We start from the raw sequence: 21,412 nt of genomic DNA on the forward strand, positions 1-21,412 counted from the left end.
GAATCTGCCATTCAAAAGGGACATCTCGCACACCCAAACGGTAGGAGGGCTGGGAAGGAAATCTCATATTGTTTCTTTGCTCCTCCCTAGAAAGGCGTGGACTGCCAGAAAGAAAAAACCAGTGGGTCCCAGATCAAATCAAGCCTGAGCAGTCTCTGGTGATAAAAACACTGAAACCGAGGCTGTCCTCATTTGGGCATATCCTGAGAAGGCAGGATTATCCGGAGAAGACAACAAGGTTGGGAAAGTGGAAGGCGGCAGGAGAAGAGGAGGACCAAATAGGAGGCGGTCCGACTCCCTAAAGGAAGCCATTGGTTTGAGTTTGCAAGAGCTGAGCAAGGCAACTGAGAACAGGGCATTTTGGAGATGGCTCATTTGTAGAGTCACTGTAAGTTGGAAGCAACTTGACGGCACGTAACAGCAGCAAGAAACAGGTGGTACCACCTCACTCTCTCCCCTTCATATCCCCTGTTCAAATCCTACCTTTTTTAGTGAGATCTTTGATTTAATCATCGACTGCACCTGTAAGGTATAAATTCAAGTACCTGTAACTGCAGTTGCTCTCATGTAACCTTGATTCTCTCACCCCCCTCAGCGCTGTTCCCTTTCTTGAGAACGGATATCATTCTTAGAACGCCGTGGCAAAAGGACAGAGCTAGGAGTAAAGAAATCCTTTATGAAAGTACTTCCTCTTTGCTGCGCGCTAACCAGATGGCCTTCTATGTGACATTTTCTCTCTGTCTTAACTTCCGTCCATCATCAGCAATGCGAGAATAACAACAGGGACTGTGTTCCAGCGCTCCTGGAAGGATTAAAACGATGTACCGCAAAAAAGCAAAGTGTGCTGCTTATACACCACCCCACAGCCCCTAAAGCACTCTCTGGGCCGTTTACAAGTTAATTAGGCATTGCCTTCCCCTGCCACCAGAGCGAACTGGGTCCTCATTTTACCAGCCTCAGAAGGATGGAAGCCTGAGTGAACCTTGAGCTGGCTACCTGGGATTGAACCTGAGCAGAGTTTTGGCTGCAGTACTGCAGTTTAACCACTGCCCCATGACGCTCTTCTTACCCAGCCTGTTGCCCTCCAGATAAGACAGGATTGCTCACCATTGGCCGTGTTTGCTGGAACTGATGGAACTGTTATTTAATACACAGCTAAATAAAGCGTACAAACGCTTGGATATATAAAAAAACACGATGTACTGTAGGGCTACGTGCATTTATGATACTAAACGAACCACAGATTGAAGTGCGACGTTTTCCCAAAGAGATAGACAGGGGAAAAAATCTTAAGGGTCTTACCTACAATATACTCCAGTTATATTTTTCTACAGATGGGAAGGAAGTTACATTTCAAATTTTCTTACTCTTTTTCTGCTCTTACAGTAAAAAAAAAAGAAGAAGAAAAAAGAGGAGCAAAGAAGATAATTTCAGATTACATTCTAGCCATCACTCTCAGATTGTGGTTGCTGGCTCTATTGCAGGATGGCTAAATAATAGATGTGATTTAAAGGCTCCAGGGGTAGATTCTAAAAAGGCAGTGAACCTCCCAAATCCTGACAAAGTGCCATTTAGTCATCAAAAAATACCTCGGAGGTAGATTTAGAGCTATTTTGCAACTTTCTTTCCACTGAGAATGCTCTCCGGGCAAAGGCTAGGTGCTTTTCTCTTCTTCCTATCAAATACATTTTCTCACACTTTGGCGCACAGCTACACCTTCTTTCTCCTCTGGCAGTGGATTAAATTAGACCTTTTAAACATTTATCTCCCTTAGGTGTATGACCACTTTCAGCATCTGACTCTGTAAGAAACAAAGAACAAAACAAGACCCATGTTTTGCAGGCGATGATGAGCCGGTGATTTTGATGCCACTCATTTGTCTGTTCAGGCTCGGGGTGAAAATCCAGCCGCAGAAAACCCCCAAACCACAAAGGGAGGGCGGGGAAATCCCAATGTGTACCAGAAATCACCAAATACATTATGAAAAGCAATGCAAAACAGAATACATTCATGTGTATCATTGATGTTGTCAAAGAAATAAGGCTTATATTCTTACTATGGAAGAACCTTACCGGTTTATTTTGTTCACTCGTACAAAACGTGGTAGAACACAATGCTCATTTTAAATCAAAAGGCTGCAACACCGGAATCTCAATGGCAGACAAATTGCTTTTCACATAAGATTTCTCAAGCATGCCCCTGTTTCTACAAATACCTACAAATGGAAAAGCATCAATCTGGCAACTCTTTAAAAAGATGTGCATAATTCTCTGCAATGACACGCATCACAAGCTGCTCCAGCTATGCTCTCTAGATTTCTTGTTTTATAATGTGTGAACCCATTTGTGCAATAGCAGAAAGCTCGGTCGTTTTCAATTCAAGTCCCCTTTAACTGTGTACAACACCAGTGTTCAACAACAAGACAACCAGAAGAGTGAGGTCTGTACTCTGGATAGTTTTGTTAAGGACTTCTGTCTACTTGTTGCAGATGGAGAAAGTAACCTTGGGGCCTCCCACATTTTTACCAACTCCTGTCACATATTAAACTTGGGCAACAAAGTGTAAAACACGCCTTTACTGTGCTGCAGCTACAGCCATAAAATATATGAATGAAATTTGGTTACGAGCCAGAAGAAGTTATACGGAGCACCAAATGCTCAAGCAAAGAAGAAAAACATTGTGGTCACAAGAAGCCTGGAAAAGGTAAAATAAACAAAACCAAAAATGTCAAAGGCAAAGGATCGACGTTTTTCAATGACTTCACCACAGGCGAAGGACTACACGGAAACATCTTTATATTTTGGTAGGCGGAAAAACAGCAAATCGTGAAGGCTGCGTTGCTCTCCCTGGGAAGTGTAAAAGGAACCCGAACCACATCAGGTATCTTATGCCTCCTCTATCCGTGGGGTGTAGGCCGGCCCACACCGTTCTGCACCAGCACGAGCCTTCGGCACAGAGCGAAGGTGTCTTTAGCACCACCCCACACATGGGAAAGAATTCTATGGAATAGCTGGAGCATTCAAGAATGTGGAGTCAGTGACCTTAAGGGCCTGTCGTTTAACAACACATTTCACAAGGCCTTTTCCCCCACATGGCAGTGTTTGCTTAGCACTCCCCAGAGTTCACAAGGGGACAACCTGCTTCCTTGGGAAACCAGGTGATGACCGTTCTCTGGCTTCAGAGGCCCTGTTCGGAACAGCCACTAAATGAAGCTAGCAAGCATCCCATATTTGGGGGGGGGGGGGGGAGAGAAGAAAAAAAAGAAAGAAAAAGAAAGAGGTGGCACAATTTAAGATGCTGATCATTCAAGCACTGCCCTCCCTTCTCAAGATTTGCTGTGCCACTGTTTTTTTTGTGAAGGGGTCCTTCAAAGAAGAACTGGCCGCCTTTTCCAAATGCCAAGAGCATGTCTTCGGGGGTGCGTGTGTGGACTATCCTGCAAGTCTCCCGCTCTGTTTTTTCCCAAACAAAGGCCAAATTAGAACTCTTAAGCACCCCACTGTCCTTCATGTTGCTTAACCCATTAACCTGGCCTTTAAGTGAAGGGAAGGGCTCTCCATTGGCAGCACCCCAAGGACGAATGTTATTTTCTCTCTCTCATAAACAGAGGGCTCAGAAAGGTGTCCATCAAATTAGAAAAACGACACCATTCTATATAAATAAAGGCCTTTATCGTCATCCATTCAACCCGAGTCTCTGAACCAGTGGTTCCCAACCTTGAGTCTCCAGATATTCTTGGGACTGCAACTCCCAGAAATCCCGGCCAGCACAGCGAGTGAGGAAGGCGTTCTGGGAGTTGCAGTCCAAGAACATCTCGGGACCCCAAGGCTGGGAACCACGGTTTTAAACCCCGGCAAACGGAAACGCAGCTTGTGTAGAAATCAACCAGGTTTGCATTACAACTGCAGAGGAACGTCAACCTCATTCAAACCTGACTGCAACCCCAAGGAGCGCTGAGGGCTTCACAAGACCAGACGGTCTTCGCCTCCTTCCTGGATGACTTGTCCAATGGAGGCCTGGTTCTGTTGCTTGAGAAAACACTCTTTCTTACACTCCATGAGCAGCTGAAAATCCCGCCACATTTTCACTTGCTTCAGGTTTGGTCCGTGACTTTCCCGGATGCTCTTTTGCTTTTCTCGCAATTTCTGTTATTCGAAAGACAAAATGATCAACAGGACCGAGAAAAGGTTCAAAAGCGGCAGCCGCCAACTCAGACACTTTGAAGGGGAAAGAGAACAACACAAAGTTGTGTGCAGTTCAGTAGTTAAAAGTTTACTTGCAATTCTTTACTTGCGCAACGGGATTTATAAGAGGAACACAAAAGAGAGAGATGAAGGAAAACTCTCCCCCCAGTTTATTCTGAACGTCACAGAAGACAAGAAATAGGCAGATCAAAGCAAGTGGCGCACCTTGAGGGGTTAACACGGTTGTATCAAATTTACTGTAGTTCCTTTTTATAAAAACACCCAGAATAACAAATGGAAAATTTATGGTCTTCAGCCGATTGCTTTCATATGCCCCTTCAAATGTGAGCTGGCAGAGCATCGTCTGCATTATAATATCTTATCCCTAGGGTTTCCGGGGAATGTGCCGTCAGTAAAAGATAGTCAGACAGCTTAGGCATTATCTGTAGGAAGCTGACTTCAGAAATATTTGTATAGTTTATTTTGAGAAGGCATTTTCTCTCTGCTGGAACAGAGCAGCTCCTAGGGGCTATGCATAAATGACTGATATGCACAGAATTTAGCATTTCTCAAGCATGAGGGAAAGAAACATTCTAAACGTAAAAATTCATCATTACCTTTCCAAGGTTCTCTTGTTCTGTAATCATCCGGGAATATTGTTCTCTAAAAAAAAATGTGTTCAAATAAAATACAAGTGTATTCTTAGCATTTATATAGCAGTTTGAATGTTTCAAAAGCTTCACAGAGGTACACTTTGCAACAGTCTTGTAAGGAAGGCCCACTTAAAGATAGCTAAGCTGCAGATAGGAACTAGAGGATTTTTATTCATAGTTGCAATGACTGCTTGAGAGGTTAAGATATTTAGTTATAATTCTTATGGTCCGAATTCATGTTCGTAACTTTCTTCCCCAGTAAGTCCTAACTCCCAAAAGGGAGAAAGAAAGTCTTCGGTTGAAAGCAAAAACGGATCGCGGAAGCGGCGTCCTAAAAAGTGAAGGAAATGCAAACCACAGATTGACACTCTTCTTCGCTCAAAACGTGGGCATGTTGCTGCTGCATCCAGCGCAAACAGCTCTCTCTAGCAGAGCACGTTAGACCCCCTCAGCAAACCCCAAGTGGCAGGATTCCATAGGGGTGGAGCCCCATCAGTGAAAAGGGGTATCAAACAGGGGTAGGGACTCGAGCTGTGGCCCTCGTTGTCAAGGTGGGGTTAAGGTGCACTGGTCATGTGACTCAGACTTGACTTGGTTGTTTCCCCCCCCCCACGACTCCGACTCAACTCATGGCTTGAAATCCACCCACCCTCCTTCTTTCAGGGGGGGCAGGGAAGGGTTGTTTTTAACAAGGATGTGGACCTGGAGCTTTGGGGATCAAAGACCCAGACCCAAAGAGACCCGCCAACATCCCTGGCATCCAACCGCTGTAATGGTGCATCGACTCTCCAAGCTAGTCATAGCCGGGTCCTACAGAATCCTATAGGTTTTAACCTATAAAACCTATCAGGCAGGATTTCCGGGAAGTTACTCTCCCCGCCCGCCTCCTGCGCCTTCTACTGCTGCAAAAGGGTGAGCAGATTCCAGAAGCCCTGGAGGTGCCTTCTGTAGGAGACACAACCACTGTTCCTCCCTATATATCAGGAAAAAGAAAAAAAGCAGAACTAGCCAGTGTCCCCCCCAAAGAAGTTGTTTTCAATATTTAAAAAGAGAAGAAAGGCCTTCCCTGCTGCAGAAAGAGACTCCTGGAGGGTTTGAAGAGCAAATTTTTTTAAAAAAATCACCTTTTCTTCACCTCCCACAGTTTTGGGGAAATGGGGGGGGTGTCTGTGGATTGCATTATTTCCGCCCCGTCTACTAAGACGTTTCTCCCAACTTCAGGATTGGTGGCATTCATTCACATGTCTTCCTGCCACCGCCATACGCAGGGCGTTAGGAGAGGGAACGGGAACCGAGCCGGGAATTCATCCAGTCTCGTTGCCCGGGACATCCGTCTTTCTCATAACCCGCAGGCAGCTGCCATGATCTGTACCAACCCCCAAGGATGACCTCAGTTGCTCCTCGAGGGAACGCATGGGCTTGACATCCTTCCACGGCTCCTTTCCCCCAAGTGTACTTTAGCCATCAAGATTGCCTTTTTATTTATTAAAAAAAGGAAATTAAACGAAGAACGGCACCGGAGGAACTAGAACCTTCAACGTCAGCTCTTGGGGCTATTTATAATGATGCCTGGAAAGAATGCAACTTAATTTTGAAACTTGAAACTATTTTTAGGGAATGAAATTAACTTTTCGCATTCCTCCCTCCTGACTCCATGGAACAGGGCTGAGGGAAGGGGATCAGAACTAGGGCATTTTGGTTCTCCTTATGGGTCATCGGAGCTCAGTTTACATTCCAGGGCTCACAAAAGAGACATCCAGACCCCAAACGGTCTCTAGAAACTCGTCTTGGCTGTTTATTGAACAGGCTTTGCCCTGTCCGTGGCCTTGGCGTGTCTTGTCTGCAGAGAAAGCGTAACCCTCTCTTCCATTTTGGGCCAGAAGTGTCAATCCATCGGCATCCAGCCCCCTTCACCAAATGCAGAAGCCCCCCCCGCACTGTCTGTAAAATTGATGAGCACAAAGAGGCAAGGGGCAAACGCAGCAGGCTTTCTCCATGACAGGTGATTTTCCCCGCTGCATATTTTTGCGGCTGAGGCTGTGCCCACAATCAATGGTGTGGCTGGACAACTGAGTGAATGCCGCTGAAGTCATGAGTATGTGGCTCTTAAAACCCACGCAAGGTATGGCCTGTGAAACAGCCACTATTCTACGCCGAGGACCGTTTGCACAGACCGGGATTTGGCTTCTCTTTCCCCGCCCCGGACTCCGAACTCCCATCGCCCCACAGTTGCGGTTTGGAAACACACTTCTGATCTCTTGACGTTGAGGGAGTAACAGCAAAACGGCTCTTCACGCAAAACTAGGGAAGAAATGCTCCCAAACGCTGGGCAGGAAAACACGAGAGCGCGACTTTATGGAGTCAGCAGGCTCTCAACCTTCATTCACTGATTTCCACCGCAACCGTTTTCTCTTTTAGTGTTAGCATTCTCGCTCGTCCTTTCCCAGCCAGCAATTTCTTTCCTCCAGTCTAGACAGATAACAAATCCATGGCAAATATTTAGAGGGATGTTAATCTGCTCACTATCCCCAGCCGCCCTTCGGTTTTTGCTACCATGAATTGAGACTTGGGAGATAAACAAGCCACATAAACAACCTCCTGCATTTCAAAGTTCTCTGCCTTTCTCCTTGCAGCTGTTTCCACACGGACGGATCCGAAACCCGAGCCCCAGAAAAAAGGGGAGAATCAACTGCTTTGTCTTCATCAAAGGAGCAGCAATGTCTCCTTGGAAGGAAGGATGTTTACTGCAAAGAATTCTAGAGAGAATCATATGGGCCGTTTCTTATTCAAAACTAAGGGGGGGCACCTTCTCTTTCTCAAAATGCCGTGGAGTTATTATTACGGAATCCCAGATGCATGTACCTGACTGCCTTCCTTTTTTCCTGTTGGTCTGAAGAGACGTACATCTTCATCTCCTCTTTGGCACGCTGGAGCTGTACTTCGAGGATCTAAGGAGAAACATTCGGGTTTAGAAATTCAGCGGCTATTCTGCTTGGGAGTCCTTTGCCAAAAGAGCTAACGTTCAGGGCCCCCTTCACAAGCCTTCGGCAGTGTTACCCTTTTCATGCAGTGGATGTGATGGTAGCGGCTTTCCTCCCGAACCCAGTCTTCATGAAGGGCCTTCACCTCCTGCACACAGAGAGAACACCTTCTTAAGCAGGCAAAACCCACGGGCGGTCTAGAGCGCAAAGGACTGCACTCAAAGAAAGAGCGTTCGCGACAAGGGAGCCAGGGATTACACGGAGGAAGCCAGAGAACTTCTGGCTCGCCAGACCTCGCCAGAGCAGAGTTTTGCGCAGATACTGGCACATGCGGTAACATAACCAGGGCCAGCAGCAGGGGACGCCAGCAAAGGGAGAACTGTCATCTAGGCTTGGCAAGGAGGGCGCTATCCTTGACGAGAGGCCAAACTGTCTGGGTGAAGGTGGGTCGGAGTCCCACAACCCCTGGAGGGTCTCGCCTTCCGCACCTCTGCTTCCCCTAACACAGGATGGGCCGTTATTCCCTTTTCCTCTTTCTCAATGACCCAGAGACTCCAAAGCGGTCCTTCCCAAGAGAGGATGGTGCCTGGATGCCTCATCCCACATTGGGATAAACGGCCATCGTTCCACAAGCCCCCTGTGATCCATGTCGGTACAATCGGTGCATCAGCTCAAATGCAGCCCTTCCTCAGAGTCCACAGGGGAGAAAGGGGGGAATCAAGCCACTTAATCTCCAAAGATAAAGACCGGAGAGTGGTAGGAAAGGGGGCAGGCAACTCCGCCTCGTCTTTCTACCTGCTCCAGCGCTGAGCGGTTACTCTCCAAGCCTGCTGCGCAGCTGTCGTACTGGGTTTTTCTCTCTCCGCATTCTTGGGTCAATTCCTAGCAGGAGAAAGAAGCAGAAGGGCCCGTGAAACCTGTCAGCCTCCCAGCATCCAGACCGATCGTATTCTTGTCCGATCTGCCACCTCACCTCTGCTACTGGCCCACGGAGCTGGTGACATAAACCCAAGAGGCACCTGAGCCCCTCTGTTTACGGGGAAATCTCCAACTTTGCAGGCTGAAGGATCAACAGCATCAACTACCATATAACTTGCCCCGTCTCTCCACTCCAGTTTTTTTTAATAACACAGGCCACCGTCGCCCGTCTTTAATGCTGTGGCGGATTGCATCTCTCCCTTGCCTGTGCCACACACAGCACGTGACACGACTTAGCGAAGCTTGCAGAAGTGTTTAGATCCAGGGTGGGTAACTTTTGTGGCTCCAGTTTCTTGGAAGCTGTAGCCCAAAGAACTATGAATCTGCGCTGCTTTAATGTATACCCAGGTTGGCAGTGTGCACATCACTGTAGGGGCAGAGTCAAATAAACTGGGAGATTAACAGAGAAATCCTGACCAACTATAATCAGCCTAGTTGTGTCCCCACCTAATAAAATATTTTTCCAAAAAAAAGAAGGTCTAATATCTCATCCGCTCACCTGGCACTTCTGACGCATTTGCCTTAAATCTTTGATAATGGGGGCCAGGCTCGACTTCTTATCTGCCACCAGCGCATTCAGCTTTTTCACCTGTTTGAATGGGAGGAAAAAAGGTTTCGAGCGAGGATGCTATGAATAGAACCACAGGAAAGCGGAAAGGAAGTCCGGAAAGGCAAATGGAAGTTAAAGTGGGAAAGAAACCAAGAAAGATTTTTTTGGGGGAGGGGGAGGAAATGGAGACAAGGCTTTACAGCCACGGGTGGACCACGGAAGGACAATTAGGCCTCTACTCAAGCCGCTGTGCTAAACAGATTTTACTTGACCAGTGGCAACTGCGGTCTGTGGGGAGCAGATTAAACGAGGGCCTCACAATTTCCCATGCTAAAGCATTCAAATATTGTAAGATTGTTAGGAACCAACAGATTACCATTTCAGACATGTTATCCAGTGTTCGACCTTTCACTTCATCTATTTCGCTCTTTACCGCCGAGACTCTCTCCAGCTCCTCCTGCGTATAGCTGTAGCCGGAGATCCCTTTCTTGTCTTCAATTGTTTGCTGGAAGCAGAAAGAAGAAAGCCACGTCGCCTCGCTTTCCCTGAGCTGGGCCAGTTATATTTAGAGACTAGAGGGGGGGCACCTTTTTCAGGTCTGAAGGAAGCAATTTGGGGACGTGCAACTCCGTTGTTTGAGACAGTCCAAACATCATGAGGACGTAAGGCTGAGGACAGCTGGCAACCAAAAGCAATCCAGTGAGCCATCTGTGACGTGAAAGATGGCCTAAAGTTCAGTTTTGATCAGTCTGTGGGACAGCCATTAAACCCCTTGAAGTACCAGTTCTCAATAATCTCAGAGTGCAAGTCTCGCGATAATGGGCTCTAGCTACAGGAAGTTGGATTTAGGTTGAATATCAGGCAAAATGTCTTGACTGTTCGAGCAGTATGACAATGGAACCAACAGCCTCAGGAGGTAGTGAGCACTCCAGTGCTGGAGGCATTCAAGAGAAAACGAGACAGCCATTTGCCAGATATCTTTTAATTTGGATTCTTGCTTTCTGCAAGGGTTTGGACTCAGCGGCCTTGTAGACCCCTTCTAACTCAATTGTTCTATGATTGTATGGTTAGAAACAGATCAGTTGTTGTACCCTGACATTTGGGCTTAAAGGATCAAAGTCCAGCCAAGTCTATGGACAAAGCCAGCTTAGTTAAGGCAACTTTCGAATTTTTGAAGGAAGAAGCTGCTTTGCAAACTAAAGTTGTCCAAGACGAAGCAGTTCTGAGCCTACTGTTGCTATTTATTTACTTTACCATTATTCACACACAGAATAACATTTGATCAAACAGAGAGGAACAAATCATATGGCAATCTTACAGCCCTACTTGCTGCTTGCTCTTCATTTTAGAAGAAATAACATGTTCTTTGGAGATACCAGGGAGAGCAGGGAGAGAAAAGAAGCACACAGTTGAATATTTGGCTTCAGTGGTTCCACATTTTGCCAAAACGTCTATTGAATCTCCGATAAAAAATGTAAACAGTTTTAGGGGAGAAAAATACATCTGGAAACACAAGTAGCTTTCTTGCAAAGCCAGCAATAAAAGAAAAGGCAAGATGACAAAGAAGACAACACCAGGATAAGAGCGTGGGCAATCTAGAGACTGTAATTGCCGGGCATTCACTGCCCTCCACGGGTGAGGGAACCAGTTCCAATCAGGAGTGAGAAGCAGGCAGGTGATTAAGCACATGCTAGAACTGAAATATTGGCAGATGCAAGTTCTTGTTAAGTTTAAAGCAAAGTGACAGCAAAAGCTACAACTTGAACTGGAGCTGTAGCCTCCATCTTAAAAGCACTGTCTTTACAGGACATGTGCAAGTGTCTCCTTCTAAACCCATCATTCAGCAGATCTAGGAGACAAGATGCCTCTGTCAAAGGATGTAACCCTTTCTGCCAATGGCCCACTCCACTGGGAACCTACAAGATGCTCTTCTTTCCTTTCTTTCTTCCCTTCCCCTTCCCCTCCCTCCCTTTCTCCTTCTAATATACTTTTCTCCTTAAAAAAGGACCCAAGGCAGCTTACAATATCAAAGGACTCTATGTAAAGCTAAGAACAGTGAGCATACAATATTGAAAGTATCAAACACCGTGCCACCCTAAACAAACTAAAAAGGCAACACCAAAACATGTTCAAAGCAATAAAGCACTGCAACCCATTTAAAAAAATCCCACTCAGGCAGCCATTCACTCAGGGAAAGCCTGAAGAGAGAGAGAGAGGTCTTGGCCTGCTTGCGGAAGGACAGCCAAGATGGGGCCAGGCTGGCCTCCCATGGGAGGGAGTTCCAGAGCCTGGGAGCTGCCACACAGAAGTCCCTTTCCCAAGTCCCCATCAGATGTACCTGTGAGGGTGGCGCGGCTGAGAGAGAGGCCTCTCCCGATGATCTTAACACCCAGGCAGGCCAACCGTGGGGGACACTCTCCTTTTTCTAACTCAACCTGTACACACAGAGATACCCCACCCACCCGTTCTTTCCCGGTCTGCTCCTACCTTCCTACCCCATCTTCCTTTGTGGCCTCCCTTGCCTGATTTTAGATGGATAACCTCATTACAGCACGGACCTGCTCCCCCCTCCAAGTGCTGTATAAACAAATGGCGCTAAATAACGCAGAACTGCCCCTGTGAGTGGCGATGCGCTTTCAAGACATGGAGGGAAGGAAGGACAGGACGGTTACCAACTGGTGCTGAATCTCCTCATGGCGTTGTCTCAGGAGCTCCTCGGTTCTCTGCAGGATGCCATATTCAGCGGTAATCTCTGCCACTTCCAGGCGCTTCTTCCTGTAAAGGGTATTTTTGCTGCGGAGCTTATTAACGTAACGCTTAAACTGAAAAAAAGAGAAAAGAGAGAGGGACTTTGAAAGGCTAAGAAGATGGATTTAACTCCCACTCTTATTTAAAACACACACACACACACAAGAAAAACTTTACCACTTTTTTTCCAGGTTTTGTACGGACTATATTTTTGTCTTCCGGGACTTTGTACACACCAATACAAAGATAACCTTAAATAAACATAAATGTTTAAAAAAAGAGGAGGAACTGCGATCTACCAAGGTGATTCCCAAGCTGTGGTAAATGTGCACGGAAATTGTCTAAGCGGAACCCAAGCTTCCCATCACAAGGACTCAGAATCTGCACCTTGTTCCTGTGAGATATGCCCCTGCCTTGCCAACCCCCTTCGCTATAGATTATCCACCTGGCATACTAGTAGTGACTCTGGACACACCAGGTTTCTCCTAATCCTTCCTCCTATGGCCCCTGCCCAGCAATCTACCGTAAATAAATACCATAACAAAGTGTCTGCAAACGCATAAACATCCTTCTTTTTTAAAAAAAGCTTTCCACTTTTACAACCATGGGATTTAGGAGTCAGCGGCGGGGATTTGAGGCATCAAAGATTGGAAACGGCTCATTGACACGATCCTTCTGAGCGTCAAAACACCGGTACCTCCCTGTCCAGCCGCTGAGCCTTCTCGCCTGGCGCAGTCTTCCTAAATCACTGCATGTTCTATAAAAAGTGTCCCAGGCAAAGAGCCCATCGTGAAATCAACTCCCGCTCATCTCCTCTCCCTGTGAGGTGGTATCTCAAGGCTGGGGGCTTTGGTCTCCTTTGTGCCATTCCTGCAACTATTTTTAAAAGCCCAAAGTGGCAAGCATTTTTAGTGAAAGAACACACCCCCGGGTTAGTCCGTGTGTGCTTCCAGGCCGGCCAGGCTACATGGAACTCAAAGGACAGCCTTCAGCGGAAGCTATCGTTCCCAGAACAAGGTCAGAGAAGGTCACCCGAGACACAGAACTTCAGAAAGCAGTTCTCGGAAAATAAAATTTCCAGGGTATGAAACCTACAGAAAAAGGTGGAAAACCATCAAGCCCAAAGCTGCCAGGCCAGGCTTCACCGTTTTAACCAGACTTGCCCTCCTGCTATTGCGTGCTCTTTTATTGTTTCATATATAATTGGTCTTGTCAGAGGCCATGAGAAAAAAAAAAAAGAGATGTGAATTAGGTTTAAAAAAAAAACAAAGCTATAAATATAGTATCTAACCTTTCTTTCCCTTCTATGAGCAGGCTTGCTTTTCCCAAGCAGCTGGACGCAAGGTTTTTTTTTTTTTTTTTGGCGCTGTGTTTGTTTTGAAAAATAAAACGAAATAAAATAGCCAAGCCAGCCTTGCCGCCCATGTTCTTTGACCCCAAGTTAAAGACGCTCTCAGAAGAGGTTAAGAACAAAAGGACGTTGAGAGCAGAGTCCTCCACTTTACCTAGGGAGGCATACAGATTAAAACCCGCTTCAAAGAATATTGTGACAGCCGCTCGTTGAAACTTCTACGTAGAGGGAGGAAGAGAGAGAAAGACCGTTGGAGAGGATCGTGGTGGCTCTTTAGAACAGAAGGATGGGAATGAATTGGTCCAGTTTTTAAAGCCAATATCACTTGCACAGCCTTGCTCTAAACGTGGTGTGCACCCAGTGCGGTTTGGGAGATACAGGGGCAGACCAGGATTCTGGAGAACAGGGTTCGAATCACCGCCTGGGCATGAAAACTCGCTGGGGGATTTAAATTTGGTAAACCCACTCCCTAAATACCATCCTTACCTTCAAAACCCTGTCGCTGCATGTTGGTTTTGACTTGACCGCACGTAACAACAAATGTTGTTGTACCCCCAGGTTGTTAAGGATAAGAGCTATACGCGGAGATGTTTAAACATCCCAGGTGTTCAAATTATAACCCCTGAGTTGTGATACCTACTCAAAGCCCATGGCCATGTCTTTCGGGGACCACACAGAGGTCAAACGAGGATCCATAATTAAGACCCCAAATTCAACACTGTCCTTTCTATAAATAATTGTTGCACATTTCTGCAGTGCCAGCGGAAAACAAGCCACCAGCGGTCCTGCAGGGCTCGAGAAAACAAGGCCAGAGTTTTGTGGTAACATCCACAGCTGGGCAGCTGAACAGAGCCAGAATGGTGTCCACTTCAGTATTTCGAAAGCAAAGTTTAAAACGCACGCCAACGTTTTTTAGTTGTTTTGTAAAGCTTTGCAACCTTGCTTGAAACCAACACGTGGTGGCCATCAATGAAAGGAAAAATATTACAATATAGCTCCCTGGTGCCTCTTCTAGAGAGAGAACAACATAAAGGACGGGGAAACCATGACTACGGGGAAACCGGTGAAAACTTCTGTTTACATACTGAAGAACTGAGGGCTTCTCAGAACGAAAGACTGGGTATTGGATACCGGACTGAAAGCCAAACTCCACTGAGGCTGAGGTCAGGGACCTTCTGAAAGCAATCTTGGACTTCTTACAACTGGAAAAAAGAAAGGTGGGGGGGGGGAGAACCCAATGCTCTGATGGATTTAACTATGGGAATAGCAATTTTGGAAAAAATAAATAGTGAATCAATATAAGTTCCTGAGAATAATCTTAATTAGATACAAGGAGACTTCCCTTAATTATCACAGCAGGACACTTTTTAAAAAAAATGTTTGCAGAAGGTATAGACTGAGAATTAAGGAACAGATGGCCAATTTTCCTGCCAGTCCAATTAATGCAATAAAGACCTTACAAGCTGCTAAAAACACTGAGTCAAAGCCGATCCCTGGCTGTGACAAACCTCTCAACAATCTTTTGCGAGCGACTTTGGAAATGTGCTCAAGTGGCCGTTTTTGGGTTATGAATTATTAGAGTCACTTCCGCTTTGGATGAGAGGCTTGGTAAAGTCCTGCGGATTCAAATGGGGGGGGGGCGGAGAGCATGTAGCCAGCTGCATGACGGGCCGCCAAACGCTTGCGGGGAAGCTGACGTCTCAGTGCACCCTAGTAGGAAAATATGCCATGGTCTGCTCAGCAGACAGGCCAAGCAGACCATTTTTTAAATTAATACTGATTAGGAAACGTTTTCTGGGACGGGCTCCCTGGCTCACTTGCCCCTCGGGCAAAGCTGCAGGCCAAAGAACTGACAAGCGTCTCTTATGTTACCAGCTCAAGACATCTCTTTTAAGCAAGAGCCAATAATCCAGAGCGGCTCCCCTGGACTGCAATGAACAAGAAAGGATTTGGGAGCAACTTGGTCCCAAAGTTTTAAAAAAATAAACCAAAAATCACCCTGCTGCATGGATGCTTTCTCCCGATAACTCCCGACAGGTTTTAAAACATCCCTTTGATTTTTTAAAAAAATAAAGGCATCCAAGGCATTGTTGGACGGAATCCACCCCACCCCCCATCAGAAGGCTCAGCGCCGGTGCTTGTGTTTGTGTGAATGAGTGAGCACAGGCGAGGCGGGAGGGAGGGAGGGAGAGGGAGAGCAAGTGACGTCGCTCGAGCATCTCACCATCCCACCTCAAACTCACGCATCTCCTCCAGTTTTGGGCTTCTCGCTACCTGAATGGGAGACCCCCGGGAACCCTCCCGGAAACCAGAGAGGTCCACTGCAGCAGGCCAACGCTCACGATCCAGGGACCGAAGGGTCTGCCTCGGCGTAAGGCAGCTTCTTGGGCTCCCCATGGAAGAGACCGATGGAGACCACCTGCTTCCGCCTGGTGTTTTTACCCCTGAGCGAAAGCCCGCCCTGAGCGGGTGGTGGGTTCAATGCCAGGCACATCAGGCTGGCATGCGTCATCACAGAGACTCCTGCTCTCCTGGGGGGTAAGAACAGTTGGAGGCAAAAGAGCTAAGAGGCAATACTTTCAAAGCAGTACAAGAAAAAGGGCTACTACCAAGGGAAGGTAGAGAAGGACTGGGGAGAACTGCTGGATCGCTCAGGGGCTTGGGTTTCTGGCTGTGGAGCCAGAGTTCGGGAGTTTTCCGATTCCCCCATGGTGCCTCCTTGATTGGGGTTGGACTCGATGGTCCAGAGGGTCCCATTCCAGCTCTGGGGGGCAAAGGTCATTAAAGGTTAAAAGAGCACCACCCTCAGTAACAAGGCAGATTAATCCAGGTTATGTTGAAATAGGAAGGAAGTAGTAAGACAGTTTCTTGGTTCTTAATCGAAACCTGCAGACCAGGAAGACAAATGCTTTCTTTGTGCCAGGGGCGACTCTGAGAGCCTTCATGGGAGCAAGGCTGTATTTTACATTTGAGCCACGCCGTACGTCTGGCTTCGCTGCCGGTTAATGTCCTGCTTGAGAAGTTTCTGGCTCCCATAACCGTTCTGCACATTTGTCAACTGTGCCACTTGCAAAATCCAGCTGGGAGGAATAACGCTTACCCCTACCGAAAGCAGTCCCAAAAGAAATGGTTAAAGTCTTCTCTTTACCAGTTCTGAGAGCAGTTCAGTGAAAGGTACTTTGGAAGGGGGGAGGGAACATGCCTGTCCCATTCCTGTGGGTTCTTAAACCTACCTAGGTCTGTGCTGCTTATTGCTGTAGAGGAACCAGGCCCCACCTCAGATGACTTTATCAAGAGGAACAGAGAAATGCTTCTGCCTGGAAACACTGGGCCACCCAACTCTGGGTTGGTGTGCAGAACACAAGTGAGGGGCCTTTGAGTCTCCAGACATTTTGGCCTACAGTATCCATCAGCCCCACCCAGAAGGGTCCATGGGAGAGGAATTGGGTGCAGTTGCAGGACAGCCAAAGGTTCCACACCCAGGGGTAGGGAATTCTGAGCGGGGTAGACCAGGGGGCGGATCTGGAGTCAGGACTTAACCTACGTTTCCCTACCAGGAGGGGGGAAAATACTCAGCCCTTAAGGCTCTCTCCCTTGGCCCACCTCTAATGCATAGAACTTCATGCCCAATTCGAACATTAGCCAAAGGCCTCACGATGGATGGTTTTATGGGCCAATTCTTGTGATGCAGCTGTGTCAGGGCAACCCCCCTTCCAGCCGATCGGCACTCAACCTGCTCCACTCGCTGTTATGAAAGGGAACTTCTTCATACACAAAGCCCAACTCTAGAGGAGTGGCTTTAGGCAACAGCGGCACGGCCTGAGGCCTTGGGGCTGTTTGCTGTACAACTCCCTGAAGCTGGAGGGACCCAAGCCTTCCCCCTCATAAACAATGGACTGGATCAAAGACCGAGGGACGTTCTACATCCCCCAAACTCCCATCACCACCCTCTGTTGGGACCCTGGTTTCCCCAGGATTCTCAGGACCAAGTCACCCCCTTCTCCCTCCCCTTTCAGAACGCCTGTCTCGAAGTGGGCTACTGGGTACTGCCTTCTGGACCTGATCCCTTTGGGGACATCTCTGCATTTTACACGGAAGTGGCTTTCCACAAATCCTGCCCCACGAGCTGAATGGCAAGCTTTAAAACGGGGGGGGGGGGGAGAGAAAAAAACAAAACCGAGAAGAATAAATGAAAAGTCAGCTCCTATGAAATGAAGGATGCTTTGATTTCTTTCCCAGAGCCTGTGCGTCCAAGTTTGAAAGAGTACAATGTGCTGTGAAAGAGAGCTAAAAATATATCTGGTTTACCTAGGACCGCTTGCAATTGAACCACCTACCCTTTCTAAGCGCTGGAATGTGATTCTCTTAATTTTTAGGATCTGACAGCTGCAGGGAAGAGCTTGCCAGCACGGCCTGGGCTTTTCCTTGTTTTTCGGTACCTGGTTCTGTTTCGAGTCGGTTATCTTGCCAATAAACGACTTTTGAGCACCACCCCGGCTCACATTCAGTTGCAGTTTGCAGGTAAAGAGACACACCGGCGCCCTTCTCCCCTGCTGTGAGCTTGTCGGTTCCAACCAGCTGCACAAACGTTTGCCTTTGCCGGACTAGGGAAGCTGTGTTTACCCCCTGCATCGTTAGAGGAGAACGCAACATACTGGCCAGTAAAAACATAAGCCAGGGCTGACCTTTCCGTGGATGAAGTGCTAAGACCTCAGCTGAGGATACAATTGCTGGTATGCGAGAGAGGCCAGGCCGAGAAAGCATTAATGCATACGAGTGCCAAAGCCCGAGGGCTGTGACCTGAGAGAATACGGGAACCCAAGCCGGGGAGCCCACAGAGACCCCCCCCAATGTCTCATAACAAACTATTAGGATCTCCGACGCCACGCCCCAAGTATTAAAGAGATGCGCCGATTTACCGGCGGAAAACGGGAGAGGAAGAAAGTGCTGAAACAGCCATACCTAGAATGTCTGTCCTAGCAAATGCAGATGCCTTAGGACGTAATAAGAGAGAAAAACTGCAGATCAAAGAATATTTGGGTCAGGGTCATTTCTGCTTCTGTATCAGCCAGCAAGATAGCTTGTAAAAGTTGAGATGCCCAACCGGAGGCCTTTGCTCTTATGACTTCCTCGTTTGCTCACCTTATAACAGTCACTCTTTTAGCAACCTCCACCACGTTTCTCTGCTCTTGTCGCTTTTAACCACTGAGGTTCGTGGAATGCTTAGGACATCCTTGACGTTTAATAGATAACTTTACCCAACTGTGTTTGGGTCTGGTCCAGGGAAATTAATTCTTCTTAACCTTTTCATGGAGTGGCTCCTGGGTTTAAGCCCTGGTGCTCAAGAGACATTTCTTCCACAGTTCGGAATCGACCCTCTTTTGCACGATTAACTTCCAGAACGACAGCTGGCATGCTTGCATTTTTACAAGTTCTAAAAATGCGCACATCCACACCTGATTTTCATTCTCCTCCTGCATCGCAACACCCATTCAAAATATCTTCCACTCCTCCCAATTTCCTGTTCTGGGGCTGTTATTAGTTGTAACAGCTTAACCATTCAACAGATTGTTCCCATCACCAGGTGTGCTGGCGACGTGGAAGGCAGAGCAAACACCCAGCAGATAAGACCAAGCGTTTGCTGTCGGGTCTCTCTCTGTTGCAGCCCGTTGCTGCCGGGTAATTAATCACTGCTTTCCCCATAGGAGGCATGTCATGACGGGCAGAAGATCTGCTCTCATATCTTGCTAGAACAAAGGTCAAGGGTGAATCTGCAACTAACACACACTAGAGGAGAGGAGGAGAGGAAAAGAAGAAGGAACAACAAACGGCATTCAGTGCCACTGCTTCCAGGGAATCTCAGCCTCAGCCGTCATTTTCCTTAAAAGACTAATCTCAAAGGCTTGTCATCTAGATGTCTTGGGTTGCAAAGGCTGACTGCTAAAACCATATTTGGTATGGAGGAAAGCGCCCAAGACTTCAGGCAGAGATGAGAACACAGCAGGAAGGCCGAAGCTCTAAGCAAAGGGTGGGCAATCTCAGACCCAGGGGCCGAATCCAGCCCTTCTGGAGTCTCAACCACAGCCCCAGGGATTTCTCACTTCACCATCGTTCAGTGGCTTTCCAGATGGCGCACATGTTTCCCCCCCCTTCAGATTCTGAAAGGCTAAAATGCATCTTCTAAGGCTTAAGAACGAGCAGGAAGAGCTTCAAACGAAAACGTGCCCAGTTATTTCTGTCCCTGCCCTTTTGCCTTCGGCTACTTTTAGAACTCAGTCCCTGAGAACTCATCTGAAATTGAATTTGGGCTAGAAAATGATTCCCGGCTTTGCTCTAAGCCAAAGTTCTTCATGTTTTCCAAGGGCCAAATGCTGCCGCTGCTTCCTCCCTGAGTGGTACCCACCTCACCCTTCAGGCTCTCCTGCCACAGCCCTGCCCTGTGGCCCTCCCTTAAGGCAGCTAGCGCTCACTCTTTGAGTCCCACTCCCATGCACAGAACCAGAAAAGAGGAGGAGGAGGAAGAACTTCTCTGTTTCCTACCTCTGGGCAAGACCTGGTTGCCAAGGACGGTGGGCCCCTCGGGAGGGCTTCTGCTCTGAAAGGTGGCATGGAAAGAGGGACTATTTGTTTCTAAAGGAGCAGGTTTCACTTGTCTTCAGAGAAGAAAGAGCGAGGGAGAAGATGGCGCATGCTCCCTTTGAGGAGAGCACGGGGCCTTCAGGAAAACATGTAAGCCACGATACAAGACCACGAAACAGAGGCAGAAGTGGGCCCTGCACGTCCGATCCTCAGATGTGAGCCTTCCAAGTAACAAGGCAAACCGTTTTGGAAATGGTGAGTGTTTCCCCCCACAAGCGGTCCCCCCATGTCCCCTGGGATTCCTCCATGCACCCCAGTTCCCAGTCTGTGCCCTGGAAGGGGCCACGGTGCATCACCTCCAAGCTCCGACTCATTAAGCACAAGTCACATTTCCCTTTCTCGATGCCGGCCTCGCGCTCACCTCGTCACCTTTCAAGACTTCCTCTCCGTTCGACTCCCGGGCTTGGTTTGACTTCTGCAACATCTGTTTCTCTAAGTTGGACAACTCCTCCTTGGCAGCCTGAAGTTCTTCCGCTTTGGCGGCCTTCTTCCGGGAAATGATGGAGGCCTGGGGAATATGTAGAGCGGTTATGATCACAGTGTGCGGATCAAAGAGCTGAAGGGGTCGAAGCACAGGGACTTAGCATCCAATGTAAACTTGCGAATAAAAGGCATGGCCGGTGTGAGGAGGGGGCTGCCTACCTACAAGGATCTCTTGTTAGCTCTTTGGGGCACAAAACAGCCCTTAAAAGAAAATGCTTCCCAGTCTAAAGCTTTGGCTGTTTTGTGACTTAGAAGCCATTCTTTCTTCAAGCCGTGACCTCCCTGCAGGTCAGCGTGAGGTCAGCTCAGGCCGCCAGGGGAAACACAAAGCCTGATTTCAGCAGCGACAGACGATATACAGAAGGAGAGCAGTTTGCAGATCATTTCATTTCATCCGGGCCTCATTTGGAAAAGAGAAACCAGCCCGAGACGCCTTTCGTCGTGTCTCTTACGCGCCCTATTTATTCGCGGATATAACCTCTGAACAAGAATAAATCCTGCTCACAGCACAGCTGTAGACTACGAAGGGAACTCTGCAAGTCAGACATACCACTTCATACTGTTTCACATGGTTCTTGACAATAAATGATAACCACAATTAGTCCTGCTGCACTTTAAAGGCAAATTAAATAATATAAATATAATTAAATAATATAAATAAGTTGCCTAGAGCCCCCTTCTTTAGATGCCACCCATGAAAGATTATGCAAAAATAAAAATAAAAACTCATTAAATGGCCACACAACTCTTTATTGTTTCTCCTGCAGCAAATTCCAACCTTATCTTCAAACTCGCTGCTTTTGCTTAATAAAACATAGATCACAAAATACAATACACCCCAGCTT

General features: G+C 47.5%; 2 protein-coding genes across 5 annotated transcripts in view; one reads left to right on the plus strand and one right to left on the minus strand.

Annotated features, from left to right (window-relative positions):
- The window catches only part of GPN3 (GPN-loop GTPase 3), a 184,093-nt gene that overhangs the window by 88,621 nt on the left and 74,060 nt on the right, over window positions 1-21,412 (plus strand). The window lies entirely within an intron of this gene.
- Window positions 2,057-21,412, minus strand: part of IFT81 (intraflagellar transport 81) — a 37,862-nt gene continuing 18,506 nt past the window's right edge. For 3 of the 4 annotated variants that reach the window (XM_078381768.1, XM_078381769.1, XM_078381770.1), the window contains exons 11-19: window positions 20,446-20,592; window positions 12,019-12,168; window positions 9,723-9,851; window positions 9,296-9,385; window positions 8,614-8,700; window positions 7,895-7,966; window positions 7,700-7,785; window positions 4,802-4,847; window positions 2,057-4,145 (exon numbers count right to left, since the gene is read on the minus strand). In XM_078381768.1, coding sequence (XP_078237894.1) covers window positions 3,963-4,145; window positions 4,802-4,847; window positions 7,700-7,785; window positions 7,895-7,966; window positions 8,614-8,700; window positions 9,296-9,385; window positions 9,723-9,851; window positions 12,019-12,168; window positions 20,446-20,592 — 990 coding nt within the window. In that variant the 3' untranslated portion in view covers window positions 2,057-3,962. Of the gene's footprint in view, window positions 4,146-4,801; window positions 4,848-7,699; window positions 7,786-7,894; window positions 7,967-8,613; window positions 8,701-9,295; window positions 9,386-9,722; window positions 9,852-12,018; window positions 12,169-20,380; window positions 20,593-21,412 lie in introns of all 4 variants that reach the window. The other variant, XR_013539240.1, reaches the window with a different exon arrangement.

Source organism: Pogona vitticeps, chromosome 14 (genome assembly GCF_051106095.1).
Source record: "Pogona vitticeps strain Pit_001003342236 chromosome 14, PviZW2.1, whole genome shotgun sequence".
Classification (NCBI taxonomy): domain Eukaryota; kingdom Metazoa; phylum Chordata; class Lepidosauria; order Squamata; family Agamidae; genus Pogona; species Pogona vitticeps.